Source organism: Trachypithecus francoisi, unplaced genomic scaffold, assembly GCF_009764315.1.
Source record: "Trachypithecus francoisi isolate TF-2019V2 unplaced genomic scaffold, Tfra_2.0 Lachesis_group12, whole genome shotgun sequence".
Taxonomy (NCBI): domain Eukaryota; kingdom Metazoa; phylum Chordata; class Mammalia; order Primates; family Cercopithecidae; genus Trachypithecus; species Trachypithecus francoisi.
In genome coordinates, this window is record NW_022681457.1 from 91,467,276 (window position 1) to 91,494,462 (window position 27,187).

Below are 27,187 nucleotides of genomic sequence, written 5' to 3' on the forward strand. Positions count from 1 at the left end.
AGTGAGAACAAACAGGAAATTAAACATAGCCAGAGGATGAAGACTGACAGGAACAGAGGTTACCACTAGCTCTTGGTCTCCTTGGTCCATTTCTGCTCTTTCTCTGCTGGCTTTGTTCTTCTGCTTGTATCCAGATCAACACAGTCACCCCAAACCGCAGTCTATAGGGTTTTCCAGTTAAGGTACCTACCATCTCCTAACTTGTTCCTAATTCATGGAATAGAGAATCTGACAGGAGAGTCAGCTCCATCCGGTGGTGTGCTGGTGTATGTCTAGCAGTTGACTGGGGAAAAAGAAAGCCCTGATTTATAGTGTTTGCCAATATCCATGGTGTAAATCCCACCGTGGCTGATTTCAAGCTACCCATACTCACTGAATGCAGAGCTTGGAAGAGCTGTGCATAATTTTCTCACATAAATCAGGACAGCCATTATGCACCACTGGCTGCACCTATGTATCAAGTCACTGAGTCAGGTGTCCACCCTGGCCAATTGGCTGTGGCTACAATGGGGTCATGTGACACAAATATGGCTGCCAGAGCCCATCCTTTCATGGCAAAGCAGGCTATGGGAGGCCAATTTCAGAGAAAGAGATGAGGCCCCTTAGATTACTGAAAATATGCTGGTTCTTGGCTACAACACATTCATTTCCTCTTCTGCTAGTAACACACTCTAGTTTCCTCTTAGTGGAACCTCTTGTGCTTCAGAAAGTGAAGCACATGAGGGCTTCACCCTGTACTCCAGGCTGAGGGCATGGGCCCTAGACCCAAGCAAAACAAGCACACAACATGATCCAGTTAGAACCAGGAAGACCCAATTAGACTTGCTGGGCGCTATGGTTTGAATGTGGCCCCCCAAAAAAACACGTGTTGGAAACAACTCCCAGTGCAACAGTGCTGGGAGTTAGAACCTAGTGGGAGGTGTTGGGTCATGAGGGCTCCACCCTCATGAATGGATTAATGCTGATTATAAAAGGATATGAGGCTTCGAGTTCCATTTTTCTCACTCTCAACCTCTTTTTGAGATGGATCTTGTTCTGTCTCCCAGTCTGGAGTGCAAATGGTGCAATCACGGCTTCTCGCAACCCTGACCTCCCAGGCTCAAGCAATCCTCTCACCTCAGCCTCTGAAGTAGCTGGGACTACAGGCGCATGCAGCACCACACCTGGCTTTGTTTTTCTGTTTGTTTGGGTTTGGTTTTTTTGTAGAGACAAGGTCTCCCTATGTTGCCCAGGCTGGCCTCAAACTCCTGGACTCAAGTGATCCTCCTGCTTTGACTTCCCAAAGTGCTGAGATTACAAGCATGAGCCACCAAGCCTGGCCTCAACCTCTCTTACTCTTCTGCCTTCTGGCATGAGATGACATGGCATGAAGGCCCTCACCAGATGCTGGCACCATGCTCTTGGACCTCCCAACCTCCAGAACTATGAGACTGGAATTTATTATGAACAGAATGAAATTTCTTTTCATTATAAATTACCGAGTTTGTGATATCCTGTTATAGCAGCATAAAACGGATGAAGACACTGAGGCTTTTGTCAGAGAGACAGAGGCTTGATTGCTGGAACCCTGGGGACTGTAAGACTAGAGCTGCTGACCCCACAGGAGCCTCAGGCTGAAGCTGACTCAGAACAGAGTGGAGAGCTGGAGACACATCCTTTGAGCCCTGAAGGTGGCCTGACCACTGTCCTGTTACATAAACCAATACATCCTTGTTTGGATTGGACTTTCTATCATTTTGCAGCCAAGTCTTGACACATGAGGACTGTGAGGACTCAGGGAAATTAGTTCCCGATGATGACCTCCATGGTAGTCACTTCTGTCTCCCTCACGGTACTTCCACAGGGCCAGACTTGACAAACTTTTGGGGAATTAATTACTAAATTTCCTTCCTAGACAGTCAAAACATTGACTCCCATGGGAAAAAAAAATGTATGACAAGGACATCTTGGACTCCCCCTCCAATCCCTAGAATCACTTCCACAAATCAGGCACTCATGATGGACCCCACAGATGGGGGAGTGCCCCTCAGGGAGTAGTGAAGTGAGACTTATTGGTAGACCTAGTATATCCAAAAAGGCTCCAGAACTAGTAATGCTGGGTCAATTTATGTCACTGCTACTATACTGCAGCATGATCCTTAGCAAAGAGCCTCTCTTGGTTTGCTGCCCACTTCTTAGGGAGTTGTGAGGCAATCAACATAAAGCACTCAGTTCAGCACCTGGAGTGAGGCCAGCCCACAGGGAGGCCACTTCCTTCCTTCTCCAAGTCTGGGGGGCGGGGGAGGGGAGAGGAGCAATGGAAAGGTGCCCCCCAGCCCTGCCCTCGCACAGAGCACGCCAAACACCACTGCCACCCGGGTGCAGGTACAGTTTATTCTTCACAACAGAGAAATACAAAGAGCAGAGGGTTTGTAATTCCTTTGTTTCTTGCCCCCTTTAGTGTTTTCCCCCTACATTTGATTTTCATTTGCTCCCCACCCCCTTTTTTAAATAGAATGCAAACTACCTTCCTGAAGTGTCTGAGGGGCACCTGCCCTCACCTCCCTGCCTCCAAGATGCAGACTGAGAAGCCAACAGACTGTTTTTTCTTTTTTAATAAGGTAACTAGTTCTAAATATGGTGGCCTGGAGGTCCCATAGAAAAAGCAAAGGGGTGTTAACAGTATGTATAACAGCGTATTTACAGGGAGTAACATGCGGACAAAAAGCTACAATACTGAGTATCAGACGACGCAAGTCAAACAAAGGGCTGGGGGTGGGGGCAGAGAACCCCATGGGAAAAGAAACCCCAGGAAACGTTAAACTGGTAAATCAATGGCGAGTTAAGGCTTAAAAAGTGTATAAAAATAACACAGTTAATATTCAAAACGGAACTCCAGATACAGAATATATAGATGAGTTTCTGTCTAGTTTTCTTTTTTTTTTCCGGGGGGATGTAGGGGGCTTCTCCGGGCTCTGTACATGGTTCCTATATACACGGACACGCATGGCTTTCAGATTGGGGTGTGTCTGTGGGGGCTGGGGGCAGGGTCTGCTCCTGGGACCTGCCTCCCCGAGGATCCCTTCCTTGCTGAGGGGCCTAGGGCCTCGGCTGGGGATTCCCACTCCATGGCAGGGAAGACAAATAACCCCTCCCTGTGCACTGCCCCCATCTGGAGGAAATTCTGGAGGGAGGTCCCAGCCCCAGGCCCACTCCCTCCCCATCCCCCTGCCCACAGTCTGGCATGGTGGGAGAGGTAGCCGAAAGGTTTCCTGGCCAGCACCGAGGTAGACTGGGGTGGTCTTCAGGGCAGCAGGGGAGGGCCAGGTCTTACCCAGCCCATCCCCACCCCATTTCCCTGGGCCCGCCACCCAGCCCATCACTGCACCCTTTGGTCCTGTGGATCTCCCGCCCCTCTCATTTCTGCCTCCTGAAGCTGCCGCACCCCTCTACTCAGTGATGCCCGGGGCACAGCTCGAGGTGCGAGCCAGGCACTCAGGGGCGAAGGGCTCACTCCAGCTGCTTCCTGCCCCTCCCACCTGGGGGTCCCCTTTGCAGTCCAGAAACCCAGGCCTGAGCCTTCCCTCAAGACCTGAGGCCATGGCAAGAGAAGGTCCCACACTGCCCTCTGGTTCTCTGCGTCCATCTGTCCGATTCTTTAAATTTCTCGGTCTTAGCAGCACCAACTTCCTGGCCAATAAATATCTTTTCTGTTATTTCCAAAACAAACTTAAAAAAAAAAAAAAAAAAAAAACAGTGAAGCAAGTGAAGGGTGGGGAACAAAAAGAAAACTCAACAGAGAGGTTCAAAGTGCTCTGAGATCGTCTTTGGATGCCACCAAAACAGTCCAGAATCTTGCAGTTGGCCTGGCCGCCCCTGGACTGGACCAGGCAGGGCTTCTGCGGACCAAGCTTTCTGGAAGGTTGGGAAGGTGGTGAGAGAGCTTGGTGGTTCCTGGAGGGCCCCTGGAGGGAGTTGGGGCCTGGTGCTGCCTGGGTCTGTGTCTGCCAGTGGGCCGGGTGGGGCGGCGCCTCCAGTGGGCTCAGATGAGAGAGATTCGCACCGGGATGCCGGGGGACTCCGTCCTCTGGGGTGAGTGATGGCTCACCAGGTGCTCCACCACCGTGTGTTTGGACATGTGCTTCATCAGGTAGGTCTCCTGTGGGCAGGGGTGAGATTCAGAACAGGGAACCACTAGCAAGGGAGGGAGAAGAGGCTGCAGTTCCCACCAGCAGCCACTGGAGGGCTCTTAGTAGGCGGTCCAGAGGGTGGAGGACAGCCACAGCTTCGCAGGGTCAGTTGGGCATTGGCCATTGGTTCTAGAGACACTGCACTGCTGCCAAGGGTGAGTGCTGGCTGGAGAGCTCACCCCTCAGCAATGCCCACCTGTGGCTCCCCAGGGCCAGGTCCCCAGCCCCTTGCCACCAGGCTGTAGTTGGGTATACTGGCTGAACCTCAGCCCTGTCTGCCCGGTGGAGCACAGTGCCTGCATCTGGCTGGTGATCCCAGTGACAGTCAGGCAGCAGGACTGGGCATGAGCCTAGCTCTGCTGTTTCTTTTTTTTTTTTTTTTTTTTTGAGACGGAGTCTCGCTCTGTCGCCCGGGCTGGAGTGCAGTGGCCGGATCTCAGCTCACTGCAAGCTCCGCCTCCCGGGTTTACACCATTCTCCTGCCTCAGCCTCCCGAGTAGCTGGGACTACAGGCGCCCGCCACCTCGCCAGGCTAGTTTTTTGTATTTTTTAGTAGAGACGGGGTTTCACAGTGTTAGCCAGGATGGTCTCGATCTCCTGACCTCGTGATCCGCCCGTCTCGGCCTCCCAAAGTGCTGGGATTACAGGCTTGAGCCACCGCGCCCGGCCGCTCTGCTGTTTCTTAGTGGTGAGAACCTGGACAAGTCATCTTGTCTCTCTGAGCCTGTTTCCTCCTCTGTAAGCAGGCATGGGGGAGGAACAACCTCAACAGGTTGCTATGGTGACAGAGATCAAGCCCTTAGCATGGAATAAGGGTTGAAGGTCCACTCCTGCCCTAGTCTCTAAATTTCCTTTCCTTCCTTTTCTTTTTTTAAGGTCTCACTGTGTCGCCCAGGCTGGAATGCTGTGGCACAATCACAGCTCACTGCAGCCTCAACCTCCTGGGCTCAAGCAGTTCTCCCACCTCAGCCCTCCAAGTAGCTGGGACTACAGGTGGGTACTATCATGTCCTCCACTGGCTCTGCTGGATCTGACCTAAGGCACCAGGACTGGGCAGGTGAGGCTGTGACCCAGGGCTCACTGCAGGCCCAGAAGCTCTCACACTAAGCCATATCCTTCCAACTGCCTTTGCCAGAAGCAGAGGCAGTACTCCAACCTACCACTCCTTGACTTCAGGCCTCAATATGCTCAGAACCCAGCAGAGGAAGCCCTCAAATGTGGTGGCAACATGCTAACCAATACCAGAGGGAAGCAACCCGCAAATTCCTAGCTAGGAAACTATTCTTCAGTGGAATAAATAACAAAGAAAAAAAGTGGGCGTAAGGGGACTTAGAGATTAAAAGATATACTGGCCCACTATGATGTAGGAATCTTATTTGGATCTTGATCTAAAAAGAATAATGTAGGCCGGGCGCGGTGGCTCATGCCTATGATCCCAGCACTTTGGGAGATCAAGGCGGGTGGATCATCTGAGGTCAGGAGTTCGAGACCAGCCTGGCCAACATGGTGAAATCCTGTCTCTACTAAAAATACAAAAGCATAGCCGGGCGTGGTAGCATGCGCCTATATTCCTAGCTACTCGGGAGGCTGAGGCAGGAGAATCGCTTGAACCTGAGAGGCAGATGTTGCAGTGAGCCAAGACTGCGCCACTGTACTCCAGCCTGGGGATAGAGCGAGACTCCATCTCAATTTAAAAAAATAATAATAATGTAAATATACCCAATCATGGCATTCATGAGACAAATGAAAATGTCAGTGCTAAATGGGTATTTGAGTATTTGATAAGGACTTTGGTTAATTACTTTTTGGTGTTCCAAAGGTATTGTGGATATGCTCAAAAAAGGAGTCTTTATCATTAGAGACAAAGTGAAATGTTTAGAAATAGTATGATGTCTGGATTGTACTTCAAAAAATAGGAGTATGGATGAGGCAGGATTGGTTGATGGTACAGGAGGTTATGGAAAACTTGAGCATTGGAGATAGGCAGGGACTGACTGGAGATCAGCTAGCCAAGCAGGGGCTCCCGCTCACCCCTTTGGAGCCCTTTTCCCTGCAGATTCTGTCTTCTTTGCCTCTTGATCCTCCTCTGCCCTTTGAACTTCAGGGAAGAATAAATGTTACAGACTCAGCACTCAGCAAGTGGCAGCCCTAACTGGCACCTGACAAGTACTGCCAACGACCCCACCTACAAACCATGAACTCCCTCCAGCCAGAGTGACCTTGCAAAAATACCTTCCCTGCCAGGCACAGTGGCGCAACCTGTAGCCCCAGTTATTCTGGAGGTTGAAGCAGGAGGATCCCTTGAGCTCAGGATTTTGATTCCAGACTGGGCAACATAGCAAGACCCCATCTCTAAAATATACCAAAAAACAAACAAACAAATCTCCCTGACAGTCCCCTCCCTGTGGCTTCCCATTTCACCTCAAAAAATATCCAAACTTTCCTAACAGAGCCCCAAGGCCCCAACTGACCTAATTTCCTTCGAGTTCTTGTAACATGCCAAGTTTGTTCCACCTCAGGGGGTTTGCATTCAGTGTTCCCCTCTGAGGGCATGGAAGCTTCTTTCCCCTCTTTCTCCTCCTCATCCAATTATCCTTCAAGGCTTCATCTAAGTGGTGCTCCCCCAGGTGGTCAATCTGGACTCACCCCCCTTCCCAACTCCATTGTGTCCTCCTTGCTGTCCTTCAAAACACACTTTTATCACAGTGGTTCTCAATTGAGGTGATTTCCACCCCCAGGGACAAAGAGCCAGGATGAGAACCCAGGAGTGGCAGGGACAGAAGGAGTTCTCAGAGAGGACACAGAGGGGCAGAGTTTCAGGGCCATGCTGTCCGCCAGGATGCAGGACTTCAGAATGCAGGACAGCAGGGCCCTGCAGCTCAGCCCCTCTGTGTCCTCCCTGGAGACATTTTGTGGCTGTCACCACTTGGGGAGGGGTTGCTACTGGCATCTAGCGGGTGGAGGCCTGGAATGCTGCTCAGAGCCCTGCCACGCGCAGGCCAGCGCCTACAGTGGAAAGGCCCGGCCCAAATGTCCATCTGGACTAGGGCCGAGAGGCTCTGCTTTACAGCAGTTACACAATTTCCCATCAAACAATTACGTGTGCACTTGTTTAATACTTGTCTCCAACAGTAGTTCTTAACTTCCCTGGGGGCAAAAAATAGATCTGTCTGGCTCATCATCCCAGTGCCCAAGCACCAGGCAGAAGTGTTTAGTAAAGACTGAGTGAATAAATAATGGTACTAGCTCAGGTTGATTTGGCACCACTCTGCCAGCCAACAGCCCTGTGAGTTCATCCATTTGACAGATGAGGAAACTGAGGCTCAGTGACCTCTATGTTGGGGATATGGGGGCTGTTAACTAGAATATTAAATCGACCAGAAGCCCACACTCAAGCGACTCACCTGGGGGTGAATGGTAGTTCTGGGTGCCGAAAGGCCCTCGTTTGGGGAAATTCCCACCCAGGGACGGGGTCTGAATGCTCTGAGCTTTCTGGGCGGCTCAGGCCTTTCCTGAGATGAGGGTGGCTGTGGACGTCACTGCGCCACCTTGTGGCCGTGGTGGCAGTTGCAGCTTCCTGGGTGACAGGAAGGCCCTTCTCTCTCTGTAGCTGTGCAGAACAGGTGAAAAGCCTCCTGCCACTGCCGTGACTATTCCAGGGCCTTGGAGACTCAGGATAAAGGTAAGCAGGAGGCTAGGGGCTTGGCCTGGGGTAGCTGAAACCAGAAGTGGGAAGCAAAAGCCCTGGTTCTACTCTTCCCTGTGATCTCAGGGAGTCACTTCCCTTCTCTAGGTCTCAATTTCTTTATCTGGAAAATGGGAAGAGTCGGCACAGATCTAAAGAGGGGGAAGCAGCTGAGGCCTGGAAGAGGAAGTGGCTCCCCTGGGGCAGGGCACAGGCTGACTGGCACTCACCGAGGTGTAGGCCCGCCCACACATGCTGCAGCAGTAGGCCTTGGCGTGCTTGATGGCATGGGCCGAGAGGTGGATCTGCAGGGAGGCGGAGTCCGAGTAGGCCCGGTAGCAGTTGGGACACTTGTAGGGCTTGTCCTTGTTGTGCTGGCGCTGGTGAGACTGTGGGGGCACAGCAGGGAGTCAGGAGAGAAACAGGGCTCCCCTGCCCCACCCCCTTCCCACGCTCCCTTGTGGGGGTGGTGGGGGCACCAGGCCACCTGGTGGGCAGAAGGCAGGCAGGCACTCACCTGGAGGTTGGAGAGCTGAGTGAAAGCCTTCTCACAGCCAGGATGTGGGCACTTGTAGGGTCTGTCGCCTGTGTGGATTCTGCAATGGGCAGCCCAGTAAGGTCGAAGTCCCTGACACACACCCCAAGACCGCTCCAGTCCCCAAGTCCTTACTCTGGCCCCTAAGCCTCTCAGTCCCTACACTGCCCATGCTCCCCAAGGACCAAGAGTGAGCCCAGGCAAGAGCTGGAGACTTCAACAGCCATGGCTCCTCCTTCCTTCTCTGCCCTCCACTGCCAGTCTGACCAGAGCCTCCCGCTTCCCACAGGTCCCTGCTGTCCCCAGCCCACCACTAGAGCCCTGGTAGCAACCCAGTGCAGGTGTTGGAGGGGGCCTGATTTGACTGCCCCTCTCTTTCAAAAACCCCACACTACAGACCACACATTGCAAAGAACACAGATGCACGGCTTTGTCGGGACCTTCCCTGCCCACCCAGCCTCCTTCCCTAAGAAGAAGGAGACATCTCCCTCTAATTGGCCCCAGACACTTATTTCCTGTCCCTACCCTATGTCAGGCACATGTCCATGACAGCTACATGGTCACCCCAGCAAATGGGAGAATGTGGGACAGCACGGCCCTGAAGCTCAGCCCCTGTGTCCTTCCTGGGAGTTCCTTCTGTCCCTGCCACTCCTGGATTCTCATCCTGGCTGTTTACCAGCTGGGTGACCTTGGACAAACCACTGAGCATCAGTTTCCTCATCTGCAAAATGGGTATAAAAATACAGTCCCTATCTCATCGGGCTTTGTGAAGATAACATCAGATAATGCATGTAAAGAGCTTAGCCTAGTGTTGCTACAAAGTAAGCACTCAACGTTTGCCAGTTATCATTACTCATTCATTCACATTCATTACATTGGGTACCCATGCCCCAGGCACTGTGCTAGGTATTTGGAATGTATCATGAACAAAACAGACAAAAGCTACTGCGTGGAGGAAATAAGCAACAAGTGTGAAATAAACAAGTAAATCACATGTAGAAGGTAGTAAGTTCTGTGGGAAAAACAACAAGATGGGGGGACCATGAATGCTGGGAAAAAGGGGTACAGTTTTAAATGGGGGTAAGGGACTCATGGGGAAGGTGACATTGGCGCAGTGACTTGAGAGTTGATGAGCCTATACCTGCCCAACAGCCCAGGTGAGGATGGGGTTGTGGACTGGGCGATGATGTCCACAAATGGAGCTCAGCAGCCTGGCATGCACTAATAGTGGGCTTCCCGGCTTTCTACACTCATGCCTTTGCCCCATCTCCCTGGGCGTGTCTTCAAGCATCTATATGGGCAAATCCGCTGTACCAAGCAGGTGGGCAATGAAATGCCTGCTGGGCCTGAACCTTGTTTGCCTAATTTGTTGAGGAACAAAAGTGGAGGGGAATATCCAGATTTTACCAAAAGGGTGTCCACTCCTTCCTTCCAAGGCCCCAGCCCCTCTCACTGACTGGGTTTGCCATCAGCCCATCAACAAATTCACCAAAGAAACTAAAGCCCCTCTGGCCAGGCCCAGCGCTAGACTCAGGGACACAGGGTTGAGTAAGAAACATTCCCTGCTACCAACAAGCCCACTGGCTGCCATTATAAACATTGACAAAGTCCAAATTCCTTATATGTCATTCAAGCCTTCACCAGGGGGTCCAGCGTCCCCTCCCTGCTCATCCCCACCCTATGTCCTGGTCAGAGAATGACTCTTCCCTGCCAGCCGTGTCTGATAAGTCTCCACATACCTCTGCTATGTCTGCATCCTCAGCACTGGGACCTCCCTGGCTCTTTGGCCCGGTAAATGTCAGCTTATCCTTCTAGATATGTTGGCGAGTGGGGCTCTGCGGAATCTCCCGGGTGTACTGCTCACCCCACAGGCTTCCAGAGCACATTCCTCACCACAGAGCGAACCCCACTGGACCCTCGAGGCTGCCCACACTTCTCTCCCCTGCTAGCTGGGGAATCCTGAGGGCGGGGACGGGCCCCAGTCTCAGGATCAAGGCCCAGGGTCTGGCCTTCCACAATAGCTGTGCCAAGAGAAGCTGAGCTGATGCAGTTCTGAGCACCCCTATTCTACCTGCACATTTCTGGGTGTCACGTTCAGGATCCCACCCCAGGCCGCTGCAGCCTGTCTCTACAATGGCAGGACCTTAAGGGTCATCTGGACCCACTCTGCCTGAGGCCGGCATCCTCTTCAATTCCCCCCATCCTCATTCCCTCGAGAGCTGGGGAATTCGTTTAGTTAGGCTCCCCGTCACCTAACCCCAAGGGTCCCCAGGACTCATGCTGCCTTTGTCTTAAACCCCACAACCGCTTCTCCCCTTGCCCTGAAACCCAGCCACAGTGGCCTTGCCCTAGCTCCTCCAGCACTGAGCCCTTTCCCATCTCCAATCCTTTATCCAAGCTGTTCCCTCTACCAGGAACACCCGTCCCTCAGCTAACACCTGGTTAAAACCCAACTCCTGTTCTCAGCATAAAAGTCCCTTCATCAGGGCAGCCTTCCCTGACCCCCTAGACCAGGTCAGACTCCCTGTGGCCCACCTCACAGGCAACGGAGACATCGGCTTCCCAGAAGTCTCTGCATGGGTACTTACTTTCTCCATGTCTGGGCACTGCGTTCCTTCAGAGAAACTCCCTTGGGCTCATTCCCTACCATCACCCCAGCGCCTGACATGGGCTCAGCACAGAGGGGATTCCATAAATAGACACAGACTCAATGAAGGCAAGCAAGTTCTTTCTCTCTGAAGTCAATCACTGACAAGAGAAAGAGGTTCCACATCATCAGCGACTTCCATGCCCAGAGTGTATTTCATGAGGGTTTGCTGACTGACTGACTGACCAACAGTCCTTCAGCGGATTCGGGTTCTTCCTCAGGAACCAGGCAAGCCCTCTTGACCAGCAAGCTGCCTCTCTGGCCTCCTCCCATGCAAGTGCAACAACTGCCCAGCCTCCCCCTGGACTCCCAGCCTCAGCCTCTCCCCACCAGGCCTCGGCACGGCTGAAGCTGCAGGGCTCTGACCTGTTCACAGCCCAGTCTGGCAGCCTCCACGGTCTCCCTCTTTTTCCAGGACAGAGTCCATATCCCCTTCCCCAGCTTGCAAGGCCCTTCACATTGTGGCCTTAGTTTCTAAGGCCTCCTCCTCTGCCACTGTGCTCCCTGGAGGACCATCTTACCAACCTCCCCCAACACACATGCAGATGCAGCCCCCCAACAGGCCTCGAGCCTTTGCTCATGCCATTCTTCCTCCAACTGGGGAGGGCTGCGGACCCCTCCGTACTCAACCCAGATGATCCCCCCCAACCTCCAGCTCCTACTTCCCTCTCTCAAGGAAGTTTCCACATCTGCCATCCTCCCAGGTCACAGTGGCAGGGGCCTGCCTCTGCCCGCTCCTGTGTCCCTGTGCATGGCACCCAGCATGGGTCTGGCTCAGAAAAAGCTTCAAGGAGCAACTGTTGGATAAGGAAGGACCATGCTGCCTCTTCTTTTGGCCACAAACCTCTTGTGTTCAGTCCCTGAACTTCAAGTCAAGCCTGAGCCCTCAATTCTAACATCAGAATCCTCTCTTTGTAAGGCATCTTCCCACTAGGGCAGCACCCAGCCCCAGCTCCCACATCTGTGGTGATGGGAAGTCCACCCTGACTCTAGGTGGTCACTCTTCTTTTTTTTTGAGATGGAGTCTCGCTCTGTCGCCAAGGCTGGAGTGCGGTGGCACAATCTCCACTCACTGCAAGCTCCACCTCCCCAGTTCAAGCAATTATCCTGCCTCAGCCTCCCAAGTAGCTGGCCCGTGCCACCGTGCTCAGCTAATTTTTTTGTATTTTTAGTAGACCACTATGGTTCAAGACCGTGTCAGCCAGGCTAGTCTCGAACTCCTGACCTCAATAATCCGCTCACCTCAGCCTCCCAAAGTGCTGGGATTACAGGTATGAGCCACAGTGCCTGGTTGGTGGTCACTCCTCTTTAGGCAGCACAAGGAAGCTGACCTGAAGCTAGTGGCCCTGGACTACCCCCCTCCACCCTCCACTGTCCTAGTCCCACCCAGGGGCTCCAAAGACTTGCTCTGCTCTCTTGCCTGGCACTGCCACCCCCATGTGCTTCTTCTGCCTGATGCCCCAGCCCCTTCCTTCTTTCTGAACTGGGCTGCTCCTTGATGCACTGCACTCGAATCTTGCCTCTGCCCCCTCTTAGCTGGGTGACCTTGGGCAGGTGACTCTGCCTCCCTGAACCTCAGTTTCCCCCTCTCTAAAATGGGGATAATAATAAAGAAATTTAAGAATGTAAAGGGTATTCATAAATATTTTTGCAGTGTTAGTTTTTAATACATTAATTTCTATTTAAGTTAAGCAACTTATGAAAACAAGAGGAAATATATTCAGTGTTTCAATAAAATTATTAAGGATTCATGAATTATCACTTTTATTTCTCAGCCATGAGATGGCTTCAGGCATGCCGTGTTTTTTAACTAAAACAATGGCCATAGATATATGAAAGTTAAATATTCCTTGAGAGGATCCCCCCTCTGTGGCATTTTTCAAATTCATGATCTCTTATGAAGAAATAACAAATTCACACCACACAGGGATGTTATGGACACCCTGTATATTAAAACACCTGAAGCAGGACCTGGCACACAGAAGTTCTTTAACAAGGAATAGCTGTCATTGTTAATAGCATTATTATTAGACTTGAAAAAACTAAAATGACAGTTTCCTCTGCTGCAATGATCATTAGGCATGTACATAACATCGCCCTGCCGGGAAAACAAAAACAAAAACAAAACCACTTTGCACCCTGAATAAACAAACAGACAAATCCAGAGTCACTCTGTCTAGCTCTAGTTCACAAATAGATAGAACTTTCAGCCATTTCCTATAACTGACTAACTTCCTCCCAAAACAATGGTTTGTTTGTTTGTTTGTTTAGATAGGATCTCTGTCTCCCTGGCTGCAGTGCAGTGGCGCGATCTCAGCTCACTGCAGCCTCTACCTCCTGGGTTCAAGCAATCCTCCCACCTCAGCCTCCTGAGTAGCTGGAACTACAACACATGCGACCACACTCGGCTAACTTTTTAATTTTTTGTAGAGATGGGGGTCTCAACGTGTTGCCCAGGCCAGCCTCAGGCTCCTGGTCTCAAGCCCGAAACAATGTTATCCCTGACTCCCTCACTGTGATATCTGCCAGTACAGACAACCCTTACACATACACTAACGGCACGAGACAATGCTGGTTTTCTACCACGATCAGACTAACAAGAACAGAAAATGTTCTATTTTCTCTATAAATCCATGTGGTGTTTATTATGTAGAGGGCTGATCCTTCTGAAGCCTGGACTTGTGCAATACTTCGCAAGTCCCTCACTTTGCTCGTGCCTTCCTTTCACGCTGCAGGCCCATTAAGATGCTCCAGTGCCACTCAACTGCCTCACTCCGACAGTGCTCCCAAGCACATCCTCCTCAACTCCTAGGGCGGATCTTGCTTTGCCCTCTTGCTAACTCTACCTCTATTGCTTGACCGGGGCTGGCTCTGTTTTGGACATGACCTTCTTTTACGCCCTTCAGTAGTGGCTGTAACATTGGGAAGATGGATTTGATTATATGATCTGATGCCTGGTTCTCTGCCAAGGGACAAACAAGTAGGAAAGGGCCTCTGTCAAATAGAGGACAAGGAATCTGGAATCTGGTTGCTTCTTCAGCTTTGGCTTTGTTTGTTTGTTTGTCTAGAGAATCCTGGGAGTTCTGGGCATGTGGGACACTCGCCTCTTTGCCACTGAGTTAGGACACATTAGTTTAATTATATGTGCCAGCGCCTAGTGACTTATAAACTATCTTCCAATGCTGATAGAATCCTCTTTTGTTGTTTGTTTGGTTTCCTGCCATTATGAACTCAAATCAGTCCAAAAGAGTTGGGGGGGAGGGGGGAATTGTGCCCTCAGGAATGGAGAATAATCCCTGAGTCAAAGAACATTCTGGCAAAATACTCTCCTCTCCTTCAAAGGCCTGTTAATTTTTTGTTGCTTTTTTTTGGTCATGTTCTTAAATAATATTTTTAAACAAAGTCTACCTCTTGAAGAAAAAAAAAAAAAAACAGAATTCTTCATCATTATTATCACTTGCTCCTGTGTTTATTCGCTTGCCTGTTCCCTCAACTTTGTGCTGTCGCCTTTCTCAGATCCAGGTCCCAGATTCAGAAAGATAAAACTGCCAAGGTGCAAATGCAAATGCAAATGCTCTTGACGTTTCCAGATGGCTGCTGGGCAACACCAAAGACTTGCTTCCTTGCTTTACAAAAGGAGGGATGCTTACAATGATTGGGTTTTGTATTCTTCTTCTTTTGTTGTTTTTTGTTTGTTTGTTTTTTGAGACAGAGTCTTGCTCTGTCACCCAGGCTGGAGTGCAGTGGTGTGATCTCAGCTCACTGCAACCTCCACCTCCCAAGTTCAAGTGATTCTCCTGCCTTGGCCTCCTAAGTAGCTGGAATTATAGGCAGCCACTACCACACCTGGCTAATTTTTGTATTTTTAGTAGAGACAGGGTTTCACCATGTTGACCAGGCTGGTCTCAAACTCCTGACCTCAAGTGATCCATCCACCTTGGCCTCCCAAAGTGCTAGGATAACAGGCGTGAGCCACGGCACCTGGCTTATATATTCTCCGTATTTTTAATTAGCCAAACACTAGAGTGATAGCTGCCCTATGAAATCTGTAGCATAAGAAAGTTGACAAAAAGAGAAACCTCCCTGGGTTAATTTTATACATACATAAACATATAATATGTAATAATATATGTTCTTGTGCACTTTTTAAGATGGACCAAAAAAACCTAATCTAATGCACACAGGGTGGCATAATAAGCATCAACAAAGACATTTCTTTAAAAAGATTTTGTCTCTAGATTTAAAATGCCCTTAACAATTAGTGATAACGCTTTATGGGATTAAAAGACCCTGAAGATGGGCCAGTGTGCTTGCTGCCGATTATATGTTTTTTTTTGTTGGTGAGATGGGGTCTTGCTTTGTCACCCACGCTGGAGTGCAGTGGCACAATCTTGGCTCACTGCAACCTCTGCCTCCCGGGTTCAAGTGATTCTTCTGCCTCAGCCTACTGATGAGATGGGACTACAGGCGTGCACCACCACACTCGGCTAATTTTTGTACTTTTAGTAGAGACAGGGTTTGACCATGTTGGCCAGGCTGGTCTCGAACTCCTGACCTCAAGTGATCCACCTGTCTCGGCCTCCCAAAGTGTTGGGATTACAGGCGTGAGCCACTGTGCCAGCCTAACATGTTTTTAATATGAACAATTGATCATGCACTATACCTTCATAGAGGACTCTATTGTCCTCCATTGTGATATTGTTGATTATTACAATTAACTAACCGGAATCATTTGGTCTAATCAACAGGAATGATTTTTACCCTCACACTTGCTTAAAGGCCTCTGCTTCGAGCTAGAATAGACAAATGCATACAGGCTGCCACGCTGACGTCCTCTTCTTGACCAGACACTGCCAGAGGCCAGGGTGGACTCTAAGAGTCCTTGGTCCAGAAGTAGATAACTGTGAAAGCGGACTAACTAACCCACGATCAGAGGAACAGGAATTATTCCCCAGGACTGGATGAAAGAAACTGCTTTTACCCTTAATGTTCTACTAATGTTCTAATTTTCCAAAAGTCTTTTTTTTTTCTTTAATCTGTCTCTAATCCTCAGTTTAGGAGGCTGTATTCAATAAACTGGAATAAAATATTCCTAAAATGGTGCCTTCTTCCAACTAACTCTTCAGAATTCTGGGGGTGAGGGTGGGAGGGTGACTATAAAAATCTAACATAGATATGAAATAATAAATCATCAAGGAAATGTTGAAATAATCATTCTATTGAAAACAACAAATGTAATTGGCCTTATCTATAAAACTACATGGAATAATTGCTAAAAACTCTTCAAAGTATCTTTGCTGAGACTCTTTTCTTTTACGATCATTAGTTCTGTAAACAGGATCTGTAAGAATCCGTCCTCCTTCCTAACAGGATATAATTGGGTAAATCAAATTTGTAACCATGGCTGTGCCAGAAATGTCACATTTAAAGACGAATTTCATTTAATTAGGCATGACAAGTCTGAGAGTAAGAAACAAGGTCTGCACTTCAAAAGTGGGAATGAGGGCTCCCCGGGCCTCCAGGAAACCGGACTGGACCTGCTCTATGGCTTGTGGTATTTCAGCCTTTAAGGTTATGAAAAGACATCAATCTCTGCATGTCCAGAAACACTGACAAACGAAGATTCTCCAAAAAGAGGGTATCCCCCACATTATACGTTGTATAGGCACAATCTGGCAGAGGTGAATTGGATGGTTCTAGGTTCCTGATCTCTAATAATATAAAATTTTTTCACACCGACACACACACACACACACACACACACACACACACATACACACACGCTGTTCTGGCCTGGGGGCCTTACAAAGTCTCCTAACAGAGTTAACTCTCAAGCTTTTCTATCACATGCTCTAATTTTAAGAACCATACAACTGGGAGGACTTTATCAATCAACACCTTGTTACATACATCTCTGTACATAAACCTGGGCAAATTTTTTAAAAATCAAAGTAACAACAAAATCAGAAAATTTCTGAAACAAACTTATGTGGTCAGATTTGTGCCTCGGGAATCACGGCAACGAGAAAAGAGACTGACATCTGGCCCTGCTGCCACTGTACCATTTTATTCTTTTATTTTTTTTTCTTTTGAGACAGGGTCTCACTCTGTCACCCAGGCTGGAGTGCAGTGGTGCAACTTGAGCTCACTGAAGCCTCGGCCTCCTGGATTCAAGCAATTGATCCTCCCACCTCAGCCTCCCAAGTAGCCAGGAGTACAGGCATGCACCATTACTCCCAGCTAATTTTGTATTTTTCTGTAGAGATGGGGTTTTGCCATGTTGCTGATCTCGAACTCCTGAGCTCAAGCGATCAACCCACCTCAACCTCCCAAAGTGCTAGAATTACAGGCATGAGCCACTGAGCCCAGCCTGCCACTTGATTCTTACTATCATACTCACACATCATGTCCCAAAGTCAGAGAAATAGACAAGGTAAAACATCTTGCACCCAGGGATAAAGGATTCAAAGACAATGGAGATAAACGAATAAATGACAAAAACAAAAAAAAGCAAATAAAAGATAGAGCCCTTCTCATGGTGGCACACGCCTGTAATCCCAGTTACCTGGGAAGCTGAGGAGGCAGAGGTTGCAGTGATCCGAGATCATGACACTGCACTCCAGCCTGGGCAATAGAGTGAGACTCTGTCCCCCACCCAAAAAAAAAAGAAAAAAAAAGAGCCCTTCTGTATAGTATTGATCCTCAAAACAGAAAAAACCTTGAGTTCTTTCTGTAAATTACAAACTCCACAACAAAAAACAGTTTTATCCCTGACTTTTACAATGCTGATATTGGCAAACACGTGCCAATGCTCACACAGATGATCTCTCACATGTGAGAAAATGGTGCTGCTTCCCCTCTGAGTAGATGAACTGCAATCTTGGTAATCTTTGGCTCGTTTTTAAAAATACCAATGGTATTTTTATTTTGTGAGCCATTCTTTCTGATGGCTATGCCCTCCTGCACAAACTTTTCTTTTTTTTTTTTTTTCTTGAGACAGAGTTTTACTCTTGTCATCCAGGCTGGAGTGCAATGGCGCAATCTCGGCTCACTGCAGCCTCCACCTCCTGGGTTCAAGCGAGTCTCCCGCCTAAGCCTCCTAAGTAGCTGGGATTACAGGTGCCCACCACCACACCCAGCTAATTTTTGCATTTTTAGTAGAGAAGGGGTTTCGCCACATTGGCCAGGCTGGTCATGAACTCCTGACCTCAGGGGATCCGCCCGCCTCAGCCTCCTAAAGTGCTGGGATTACAGGCGTGAGCCACCGCGCCCAGCCACAGACTTTTCTTAAAGCATTTATAGCTTTGAATCTCCCTTTCACACACTCAACTAGACTGTATGCCCCATGAAGGCAGAGATTTTCATCCGTTTTGTTCCTTGCTGTATCCTCAACATCTAGAATAGTGTCTGTCATAGAGTAAAAGTTTCTGTAAGTATTTGTTAAACGGACGAATCATATGCTCTGTAAAAACCAGTTATATTTATTCCAAAATATTTAATAATTGCTTATTTTGTGCCACAAACTGGGGATGTGGAAATGGAAGAGACTGAGCTCTTGCCTTCAAGAACTCCCAGTAGACTGAGCGAGGTGGGCAGATAAACAGATGTGGCCGTGCCAGCCTACCACTGCTATGATGGACATGCACAGAGCCCTGTGGGGACACAGAGGTTGGGTCCCTTACCCAGCTAGAGCAATCAGGGAGGGCTTCCTGGAGGAAGCTAGACTGAGCGATGACAAGGGGATGGCCAGAGAAACAGGGAAAAGCGGGAGGAAGGTGTCTCTGGTAAAGGACATAGCATGTGCAAAGACATAGAGATGAGAAACAGTGGGGATGGGGTGCAGTAACAACAGCTAAGGCCAGTGAGGTCCTCAAGGGCCGTGACCCTGAGGGCAATGGGCACCTGGAGAAGGTCCTTGCCCCTCCTTGCACTGGCTCTATGTGCCAGGCCACAGGTGCTGAGTTGGGCTGCAGCAGGGCAGCAGGCAGGTCACTCACCTGGTGTGCTGCTGGAGGTGGGAGAGCTGCCGGAAGGACTTATCACAGTAGGAGCAGTGGTAGGGCTTGACGCCCAGGTGGATGCGCAGGTGCTGGGCCAGGTAGGAGGCGTTGGCAAAGGACTTGGAGCAGTGCGGGCACTTGTGGGGCTTGGCCTCTGTGTGCGACTTGGAGTGGATCTGCATCTCCGACTTGGTAAAAAAGGTCAGCGGGCATACCTTACACCTGCGGAGCAAGAGGCAGGTTCACACGCGGGAAGACCCCCAGCCTGTCCATCTCAGGGGAGGTCTTCTACATCAGAGAGACCTTGCACCTGGGACAGTTTTTTCCTGTGAGGAGCCCAAGAAGCACAGGCCCACCTGGGAAAGATGGGACAGTCTCCCAGCCTGGGCACCCTTAAATCTGGAGGAGGGAGCTCTTGCCTGGGGGAACATTACAGAGCCCGGGGCATAGGGTTATACCTCAGAGGGAAGACAGGCCTGATCCTGGTGAGGCTTTGCCTAGGGCTACATCCCATGGTTCTGGGGAGGAGGCTCTACCACGTGAAGTAGTTCTCAACCAGGCTGCTCATTAGAATCATCTGGGGAGCGTCTAAGAAATACCAACGCCTGCCCCACCCTCCACACCCTCCACCCTCAAAAAATTAACTCAGAATTCCTGGAGATGCAGCCCTGGCATCTGCATTTTCTGAAAGCTCTTCAGGTGATTCTTTAAAATTCTGGTGGTGGTGGTTGTTGTTTGAGACAGAGTCTCACTCTGTCGCCCAGGTGGGAGTGCAGTGGCCCCATCTCAGCTCACTGCAGCCTCTGCCTCCCGAGTTCAAGTTATTCTCTTGCCTCAGCCTCCTGAGTAGCTGGGATTACAGGGGCGCACCACCAGGCCCGGCTAACTTTTGTATTTTTTGTAGAGATGAGGTTTCACCATGCAGGCCAGGCTGGTCTCAAACTCCTGACCATAGGTGATCCACCCACCTTGGCCTCCCAAAGTGCTGGTATTACAGGCATGAGCCACTGCGCACGCCCTCTTCAGGTGATTCTAAGGTGGCCAGGGTTGAGAACACTGCTTAAAGGGAGGAGGAAACCGACTCTCACAACCCCAGGCTGGGGGGGCGGCTGCCAGGCACAGGCCACACCTAAGGGTCCAAAGCTCTATTCCCCTACCCAGCAGCCCTCCCCGAATCGGGACTCAGGATGTGGGTGGGGCTCTCCAGAAGGCCCCGCCCCTCTGGACCCTAGCCCTGCCCCCTCGGCCCAAAGGGTCCGTTTGAGCCCCACTGCTGGGCTCCTGGAGCAGCTGTGGCTCAAGTCCCAGCCCCAAGCCCACTCGGACCCCATCCCGCCGAGACCCCCACCTGTACGTCTTGCCCTCCTTGGCAGTCTCGCCCGAGGCCAGGATGGGGTAGGGGACTACAAGGACAGGCGGACCCCCCGGGTTCTCCGCCTTGATCTTTTTGCGGCCGCGTTCGGACTTGGGGGGGCCAAGCAGGCCGTGGCCCTGGATTGTCTTGATGGAGTCCAGGAGAGGGGGGCTGGTGATCCCTGAGATGAGGGTGGGGGACGAGGCGATGAGGCGGCTCTGGCTGGTGGTGGTGGGTGTGGACGGGGTGCTGGTACCCGTGCCCGTGCCTGTGCCCGCGCTCGACTCAGAAGTGCTCACAGCCGGGGTCCGGGTGGACAGCCCCAGACCTGCGAAGACAGGCGGGTGGGGGTACGGGTGAGCGGAGCTGCAGAGGTCAGCTCGGCTGCCCACCCAGCTATGTGATTTTGGCAGGCGAGTACCCCCTTAACGTTCATAAGTTACCACCCAGGGGTAACTAAATGAGACCTTGTGCATGTGTAAGATGCCTTAGGCACCTTAAGATTAAATTGAGTTATATAACAGAGGCACTTTGGAAAAATTCAAACTATAGAAAAAGACTGAGGCACAAAGAAGTTCACTGCTGTCTTATTTATAACAGCAAAATTTTAGAGACAACTGAAATATGCAACATTAGGAAGGAGTTCAGTAAACAGCGATTAATTGCCTCTACTGAACTGCCCATTGAAAAGGAGGTTATGTTTGTTTAAGCAAACTACATATGTATGCACAGAAAAAATAAGTAGGAAAGAATGTGCCAAAATGTGATATGGATGGTAGACTAGGAATAATTTTTTTTTTAAAAAAAGAAGCTTAACTGTACTTGATTCGACAATGAGAGTTTTAAAAACTTCTGTAGTAAAAGTTATTCTTTTAAAAATGAGAGGACTAGAAACATTTATAATATCAACTGAAGCAGACAAAAAGATGAAAATGGTATCTATTGTGTGGTTCTAACTACGTTTTTTTTTTTTTCTTTAAAAAAAAGCTAAAAATTTGTGCATTGAAAAAGATAATGTCAACTCAGCAGCAGAATGTTTTGTATCATACACTGGTGGTGGGAGCATACATTTGCAAAGCCTTAATGAAGGGTAGTCTGGCAACAGTCATTAAAATTTAAATATGGCCAAGCACGGTGGCTCACACTTGTAATCCCAGCACTTTAAGAGGCTGAGGTAGGAGGATTGCTTGAGCCCAGAAGTTGAAGACCAGCCTGGGCAACGTGGCAAAACCCTGTCTCTACAAAAATTACAAAAATTAGCTGGGTGTGGTGGCGTGTGCCTGTAGTCCCAGCTACTAGGGAGGCTGGGGTGGGAGGATCACTTGAGCCCCTGAGGTCAAGGCTTCAGTGAGCCATGATCATGCCACTGCACTCCAGCCTGAGTAACAGAACAAGGACCCTACCTCTTAAAAATTAATGATAATTAATTTAAACAAATTTTAATGTACATAACTTTTGGCAGAGTAATTCTACCTCCAGAAATTTACAATAAAGAAATATTCCCACGAGCATAAAGATGTGTGTACAAGTCCATACAAAATTGTGATCAGACAAAATTGAACACAACCTGTTTGTCCTCAGCATGAGCTTTGTAAAGAGCTGTGGTCCACTCTCATTAGGGAGAACTGCACAGCCACTAAAACAAGATCGATGTGATGCAGTGACAGAGAGAGAAGGTCGAAGTGTGCTGTCAGGTGAAAAAAGCCAATCACAGACATATGAGGTCATCTATTTTAAAGAACACACATTCAAACTACATACGTAGTTTGGACAAGATATATGTGCATATGTAAATGCACAGGAATAGATCTGAGAAGAGACACATCAAACTGCTAATTGTGGTTCTCTCTAGGGAAAGAGAAGAATTTTTTGGTAAAGGAGATTTTCCTACTTTGTCTATCTGATTCTATATTATTTGAATCTTTTACCTAGTGAATTTATCCATTTTTAACATCTGTGATTAAAGGACAAAATAAATTATAAACATGAAAATTCTCACAATAGTAGGATTAAGGTTATTTTTTCTCCTTCCAGCTTATCGGCAATTTCCAAATTTTTTATAATGACTATGTATTACCTTTATAATAAAAAGTGGAATATATATGTTTATGACAGAATGGTGAGTAGGAAAAGCAAGTTAAAACCATGGGTACAGCCCTACCACAAGCTCAGCAAAACACACACGAATATTGGAAAACAAAAAATATGGCAAAGGAAGGAAATGGACCAAGAGCCTCTCTGAGCTGCTGGGTGGGGAGCTGGGGATTATGAATGATTTTTTTGTTGCTAGTTTCTCTTTTTTCCAAATGTCCCTTAATATGCTTATATTACTTTTTTAATATTACTTTTATAATGGAAAAAATAAATTTAATAAAATCATAGTAACAGGGGATATGCAGAGTGCGGCTGGGGCCTGGATAGGTTTACCAGGCCCTGTAATTCTTGGGTGACTCTGGGAAAAGGCAGGAGAGAAGGAAAGAGGCAGAATCACCTGGCTGGCAGCAGAGGTGACAGGGGAGGAACAAAGGCCCAGCCACTGTGATCTCCCAAGAAAGCCTATTCACCAGGCTCCAAGGAGGGCCTCCGGTGGCTCCAGCCCCTTGACATTACCCCAGGATGTCCCCCTGGCACCCCAGCCTCAACCTATCCAAGACTTAGCTCACATCTTTCCCCAACCCTGTTCCTTCTCCAGGAATTTCATCGCAAGGGCAGTGGCCCGGGAGTCTCCCTGACCTCCTGCCTCGCCTCACACTCCTACATCCTGTCCTCTTGTCTCCCACAATGTATCTCAGATCTGTCCACTTCTCTCTATTCCCACTACCACCGTGTTGCCCAGGTCACCACACTCCTGAAGATCTCCCTGCTTCCATGCTTACCCCCTGACAACCTTGTCTCCACCTAGCAGCCAGACTGGGTTTTCTCAACTCATATCTGAGTGTTTCCTCCCCTACTTAAAAACCTTCAGTGGTTCCCCACAGCCCAAGGGTCAAATCCAAACTGCTTTGTGGCCTACAGGGCCCTTCTTAATCTGGTCCCTGCTTCCTTGAAGCCTCAGCAGAACTGAGCATCAAAACAGAGTGAAGACACGGGCTCTGGAGCCACACTGCCGGCCTCTGCCTCTTACTAGCTGTAAACCGTGGTTGCACGTGGCTTTACCGTTCTCTGCCTCAGTTTCCTCATCTGTTGAATAGAGACATTACGGTGAACTGCATGAAACTGCTGTTTTTCCAAGTCAAAACGGTCCGGTGTTCCACCTAATACCAACAGCACACACCTCACAGGCTGCCGGGAGTAAAATGAACACCGGTGAACAGACACGGGTGCTCCACTGCAGCTAGCTGCCACCATCACCATCATCATCACCATCTTCTAGGCCTTCCCACTCCAGACGGTCTGTCCTTGGCTTCCTTCCTACACACATACTCCCTCCGCCAAGTGCGGTTCCCTCTTCCTGTCCCATTTCCCTGGTTTGTTGCCAACCTTTCCTTGCGTTTCGGCTCTTACCCCCCAAATCTGGTCGTTCTCTGGGTTCCCAAAGAATCTCAGGATTTCCAAAGTTCTATATTGGAAACCTAACTTTCCTGGTGAGCCCCATGGGACAGTGACCCGCTCCTGTCGTGTCCACTGCAGGGAGAAGGGTCCTTCCAGTACAGGGTCGTTGGAACTCCGGTGCTGTGGCTCGTCGGGCCATCCCCGCCACCCCAAGCTTTGCGTCCTACCCCCAGGCCCTGCCCGCCCTGCTCTCACCTAGCAGGGTCCCATCCTCACCAAGTCCCCTCTACGCCCGCCCCGTCCCACCCAGTCCTCCCCGGCCCCGCCCACTCGCCGGTCCCGCCCGCGCCGCCTACCTGTGACGGTGCTGGTGGCCGGCCGCGCGTGCAGCGCCACGTCGGGCTGCGGCACCGCCTGCGGATGCAGCCCCGGCACCTGCTGCAGCTTGGGCAGCGACATGACGGCCTGGCTGCTCTCCGCGGGCGCCGGCGGCACTAGCAGCGGCTGCTGCGACGAGGCCGACGTGGGCGGCAGGTGAGGCGGCCTGATCTTCTCCGCCATCAGCTGCTCCTTGATCTTGTTAATCAGGACCAGGTTGTCCAGCTGCGGGCGTAAGACGACGGGCTGAGGAGGTCTGGACCGCGTCCCGCGCCTACCCCAGGCCCGCTGGTCCACCCGCGCCCCTCGCTCCTCACCCCTCGCCCCACAAGGCACAACCAAAACCCAGACGAAGCGAAGCAGCTCCAAGGAGGGTAGGGCATCCGGAGGGGCGACGTCAGTCTTACCTGGCTGGGCATGGTGGGAGGAGGGGGCCAGAAGTAGGGGTTGTTAAATCGAGGCTCGGCCATCCTGCGGGAAGAGAGCGACTGTCACCGGGAAGAGAGCCCTCCCCACGGCCTGGGGCGGGCACTCCTCAGCTGCGCCCACTCAAGTCGGGGCCAGTGTCTGGGATCTATGTCCCCATGGGTCCCCCAGCCTCACAGCACAGCAGGCCTCCCACCAGGCCTAGGGAGTCACATCTCCAGGCTGAAAAACCTGGCATTGAGTGACACGCCCCCACTTAGTGGGCCCCACAGAGCAAAGGTCACATCCAGACTGGAGTACTCTCAACCAGCTCCCCCCCGTCACCCCAATGCTGGCCAAGCAATCTCCACCCCCAGGGGGCCCCAGGCTGCTGTGCCAACCCCATGCGCTCCACACAGAAGGGCCCCCGAGTCCAGAGACAAACTGGGGAGGACTGGAGCAAATTTGTAAATGCCCATCCCTGATCCCTGCCCTTCTGCCCCCTGTCTCCTTGAGTACAGACATCCTTCTCAAAATCAGGGGGCAACATGGGGTCACCAGATATAGCCTTTCTGAGGTGCAGTTTGGCAGGACAATTTACAGTGACCCAAATGATTATTGCCTTTTGACTCAAGAAATTGTACTTCTGGAAAGTTATCTTCAAGAAACAGGCCACGTGTGGTTGTTCAATGCCACGTGCAACACCTGGCCTACAACGATGTGGATGAGAATGCTGTGGTTACGGAGGGGCCGAAGAGGCCTGAAGCTAGGGCAGTCTGGGGGCTCTTTGGTAAAAGTGTGTGACAGTCTGGTGGCCCTCACCTCTGGCAAGTTCCATGGCAGGCCTGTGCGGTTAGAAGGCCTTTTCAACCAGGGCAGTATGAAGGATGGGCCTTCAGGGCTATCTCAGTCTTCCAGAAGGTTTGTCTTCCTGCGACCCTAGAGTAAGTCAAGAAGTGACTTACAGGGACCATGCCTCACAGAGGGTTTCCATTAAGTCTTGCTCCCTGTCAAGTTTCTCTTGTCTCTCTTATAGAAATCACTTGCCTAACTGGTATCGTTGCTTAAATGACATTCTTTATTTTGACAGGAAAGACCAAAATGAAGCACTTTCAACCTCTCTTCCTCATCCTATGAGCTTGAAAAGCCCCTATTGGAATGGTAGCTATAAGGTTTCGGGAGAAAACCCTCGATAAGGACACGATCTAATCTCAATATTTTAAGAAAGAAATTTTAGATGAATTATCTCTTGTGACCTTTACTTGAAAGTAGGCACAAGAGGTATTATTATACCATTTTATCAGTGAAGAAACTAAGGCTCAGAGAGAAGGGAAGGAGGAAACCTGTCCAAGGCCACAAGGCGAAGGTGCCACAGTCAAAACTAGAAATCAGATTTGCTCAAGCTGGTTCCTCTGGGGAATTTGCTTTGCAAACCCTAGTCTTTGGTAGAGCAAATGCCCATATGCAAATGGCTCAGTATCTACAGGCAAACGTCCTTACCCCTCACTCCCAGCCTGAGGGCCAGTTTGGGTCGGAGCACCCTCCTGAGGCGGCTGGGGCAGCTCCTGCCCTCCATCAGCCCTCCTGCTCCTCCACCCACAGGCACCAAGATGCCCTTCCCTCTGCCCACCCATCCCTTACAGCCCTACACAAGAAGTACTTCCTGCCTGGAGTTCTCCCTGAATGCTCCAGACCCCTAGGACTTCTCCTTTCCCAGAACAAACTCAAAACAATAATTACAGTGAGAAGGCTGCAAGTTACCAAGTGCCTCTCTCATGCCAGGCACAATGACACTGAAAGGCAGGTAGGTACTCTTATCATTCCCATTTTACAACTCAGGAAACTGAATTCAGAGAGGTGGGGTGACTTATTCAAGGTCACACAGCAAGTAAGCAGAGAGCTGAGATTCCCACTCTAATCTGCCTGACTCCAAAGTCTAGTTCATCAGTCCCTTACCTATTCAGGGGAACGACAAAGCATCCTGACCACAGGCTTGTGAATAAGCCCTACCTTAGGATGACATGGCTGCGACCCCACAGGTGAGCACCTGCTCACACAGCAGTCTCAGGACCTGTCCCAACCCTGCTGTTGTCCACAGGGAGAAATGTAGAGGCGACTGAGATGTAAAGCCAGGGTAAAAAGGCTCCACAGCTAGGGGCAGGGAGCATGGACATTGGATATACCTGTCTTGTTCATCCGGGTATCCCCAGCACCCAGGTCCAAAGGTTATCAATAATGTGAGTTGCATAATGAAATGAATAAATGAAGTAATAATAATCAGAACGATTTTAAAGACAATCCCATACAATTATCTAGCACTGCTCACAGTTTACAAAGCTCTTCTGTGCCCACCAGCATTCTCATTAGAACCTCAGGAGGATGGCAAGCAAGGAAGAATTTTCACCCTCATTTCACGGAGGAAGAAACGAGGGCACCAGGAGGGAGGCACCTTGCTCAGGCCACATGCATGAGAAACAGGAAGCAGCACGGTGCTGTGATGCTGGATGCTAGCTCTCTAAGCC

General features: G+C 50.0%; 1 protein-coding gene across 4 annotated transcripts in view; it reads right to left on the reverse strand.

Moving 5' to 3' along the window:
• Window positions 1-2,353: 2,353 nt before the first annotated feature.
• The window catches only part of ZNF362 (zinc finger protein 362), a 42,480-nt gene continuing 17,646 nt past the window's right edge, over window positions 2,354-27,187 (reverse strand). For 2 of the 4 annotated variants that reach the window (XM_033227209.1, XM_033227210.1), the window contains exons 2-9: window positions 25,488-25,604; window positions 24,668-24,731; window positions 24,239-24,485; window positions 20,385-20,718; window positions 19,034-19,258; window positions 8,372-8,450; window positions 8,085-8,243; window positions 2,354-4,138 (exon numbers count right to left, since the gene is read on the reverse strand). In XM_033227209.1, the coding sequence (XP_033083100.1) occupies window positions 4,022-4,138; window positions 8,085-8,243; window positions 8,372-8,450; window positions 19,034-19,258; window positions 20,385-20,718; window positions 24,239-24,485; window positions 24,668-24,730 (1,224 nt within the window). In that variant the 5' untranslated portion in view covers window position 24,731; window positions 25,488-25,604 and the 3' untranslated portion in view covers window positions 2,354-4,021. The remainder of the gene's footprint in view (window positions 4,139-8,084; window positions 8,244-8,371; window positions 8,451-19,033; window positions 19,259-20,384; window positions 20,719-24,238; window positions 24,486-24,667; window positions 24,732-25,487; window positions 25,605-27,187) is intronic. The other 2 variants (XM_033227208.1, XM_033227207.1) reach the window with 1 other exon arrangement.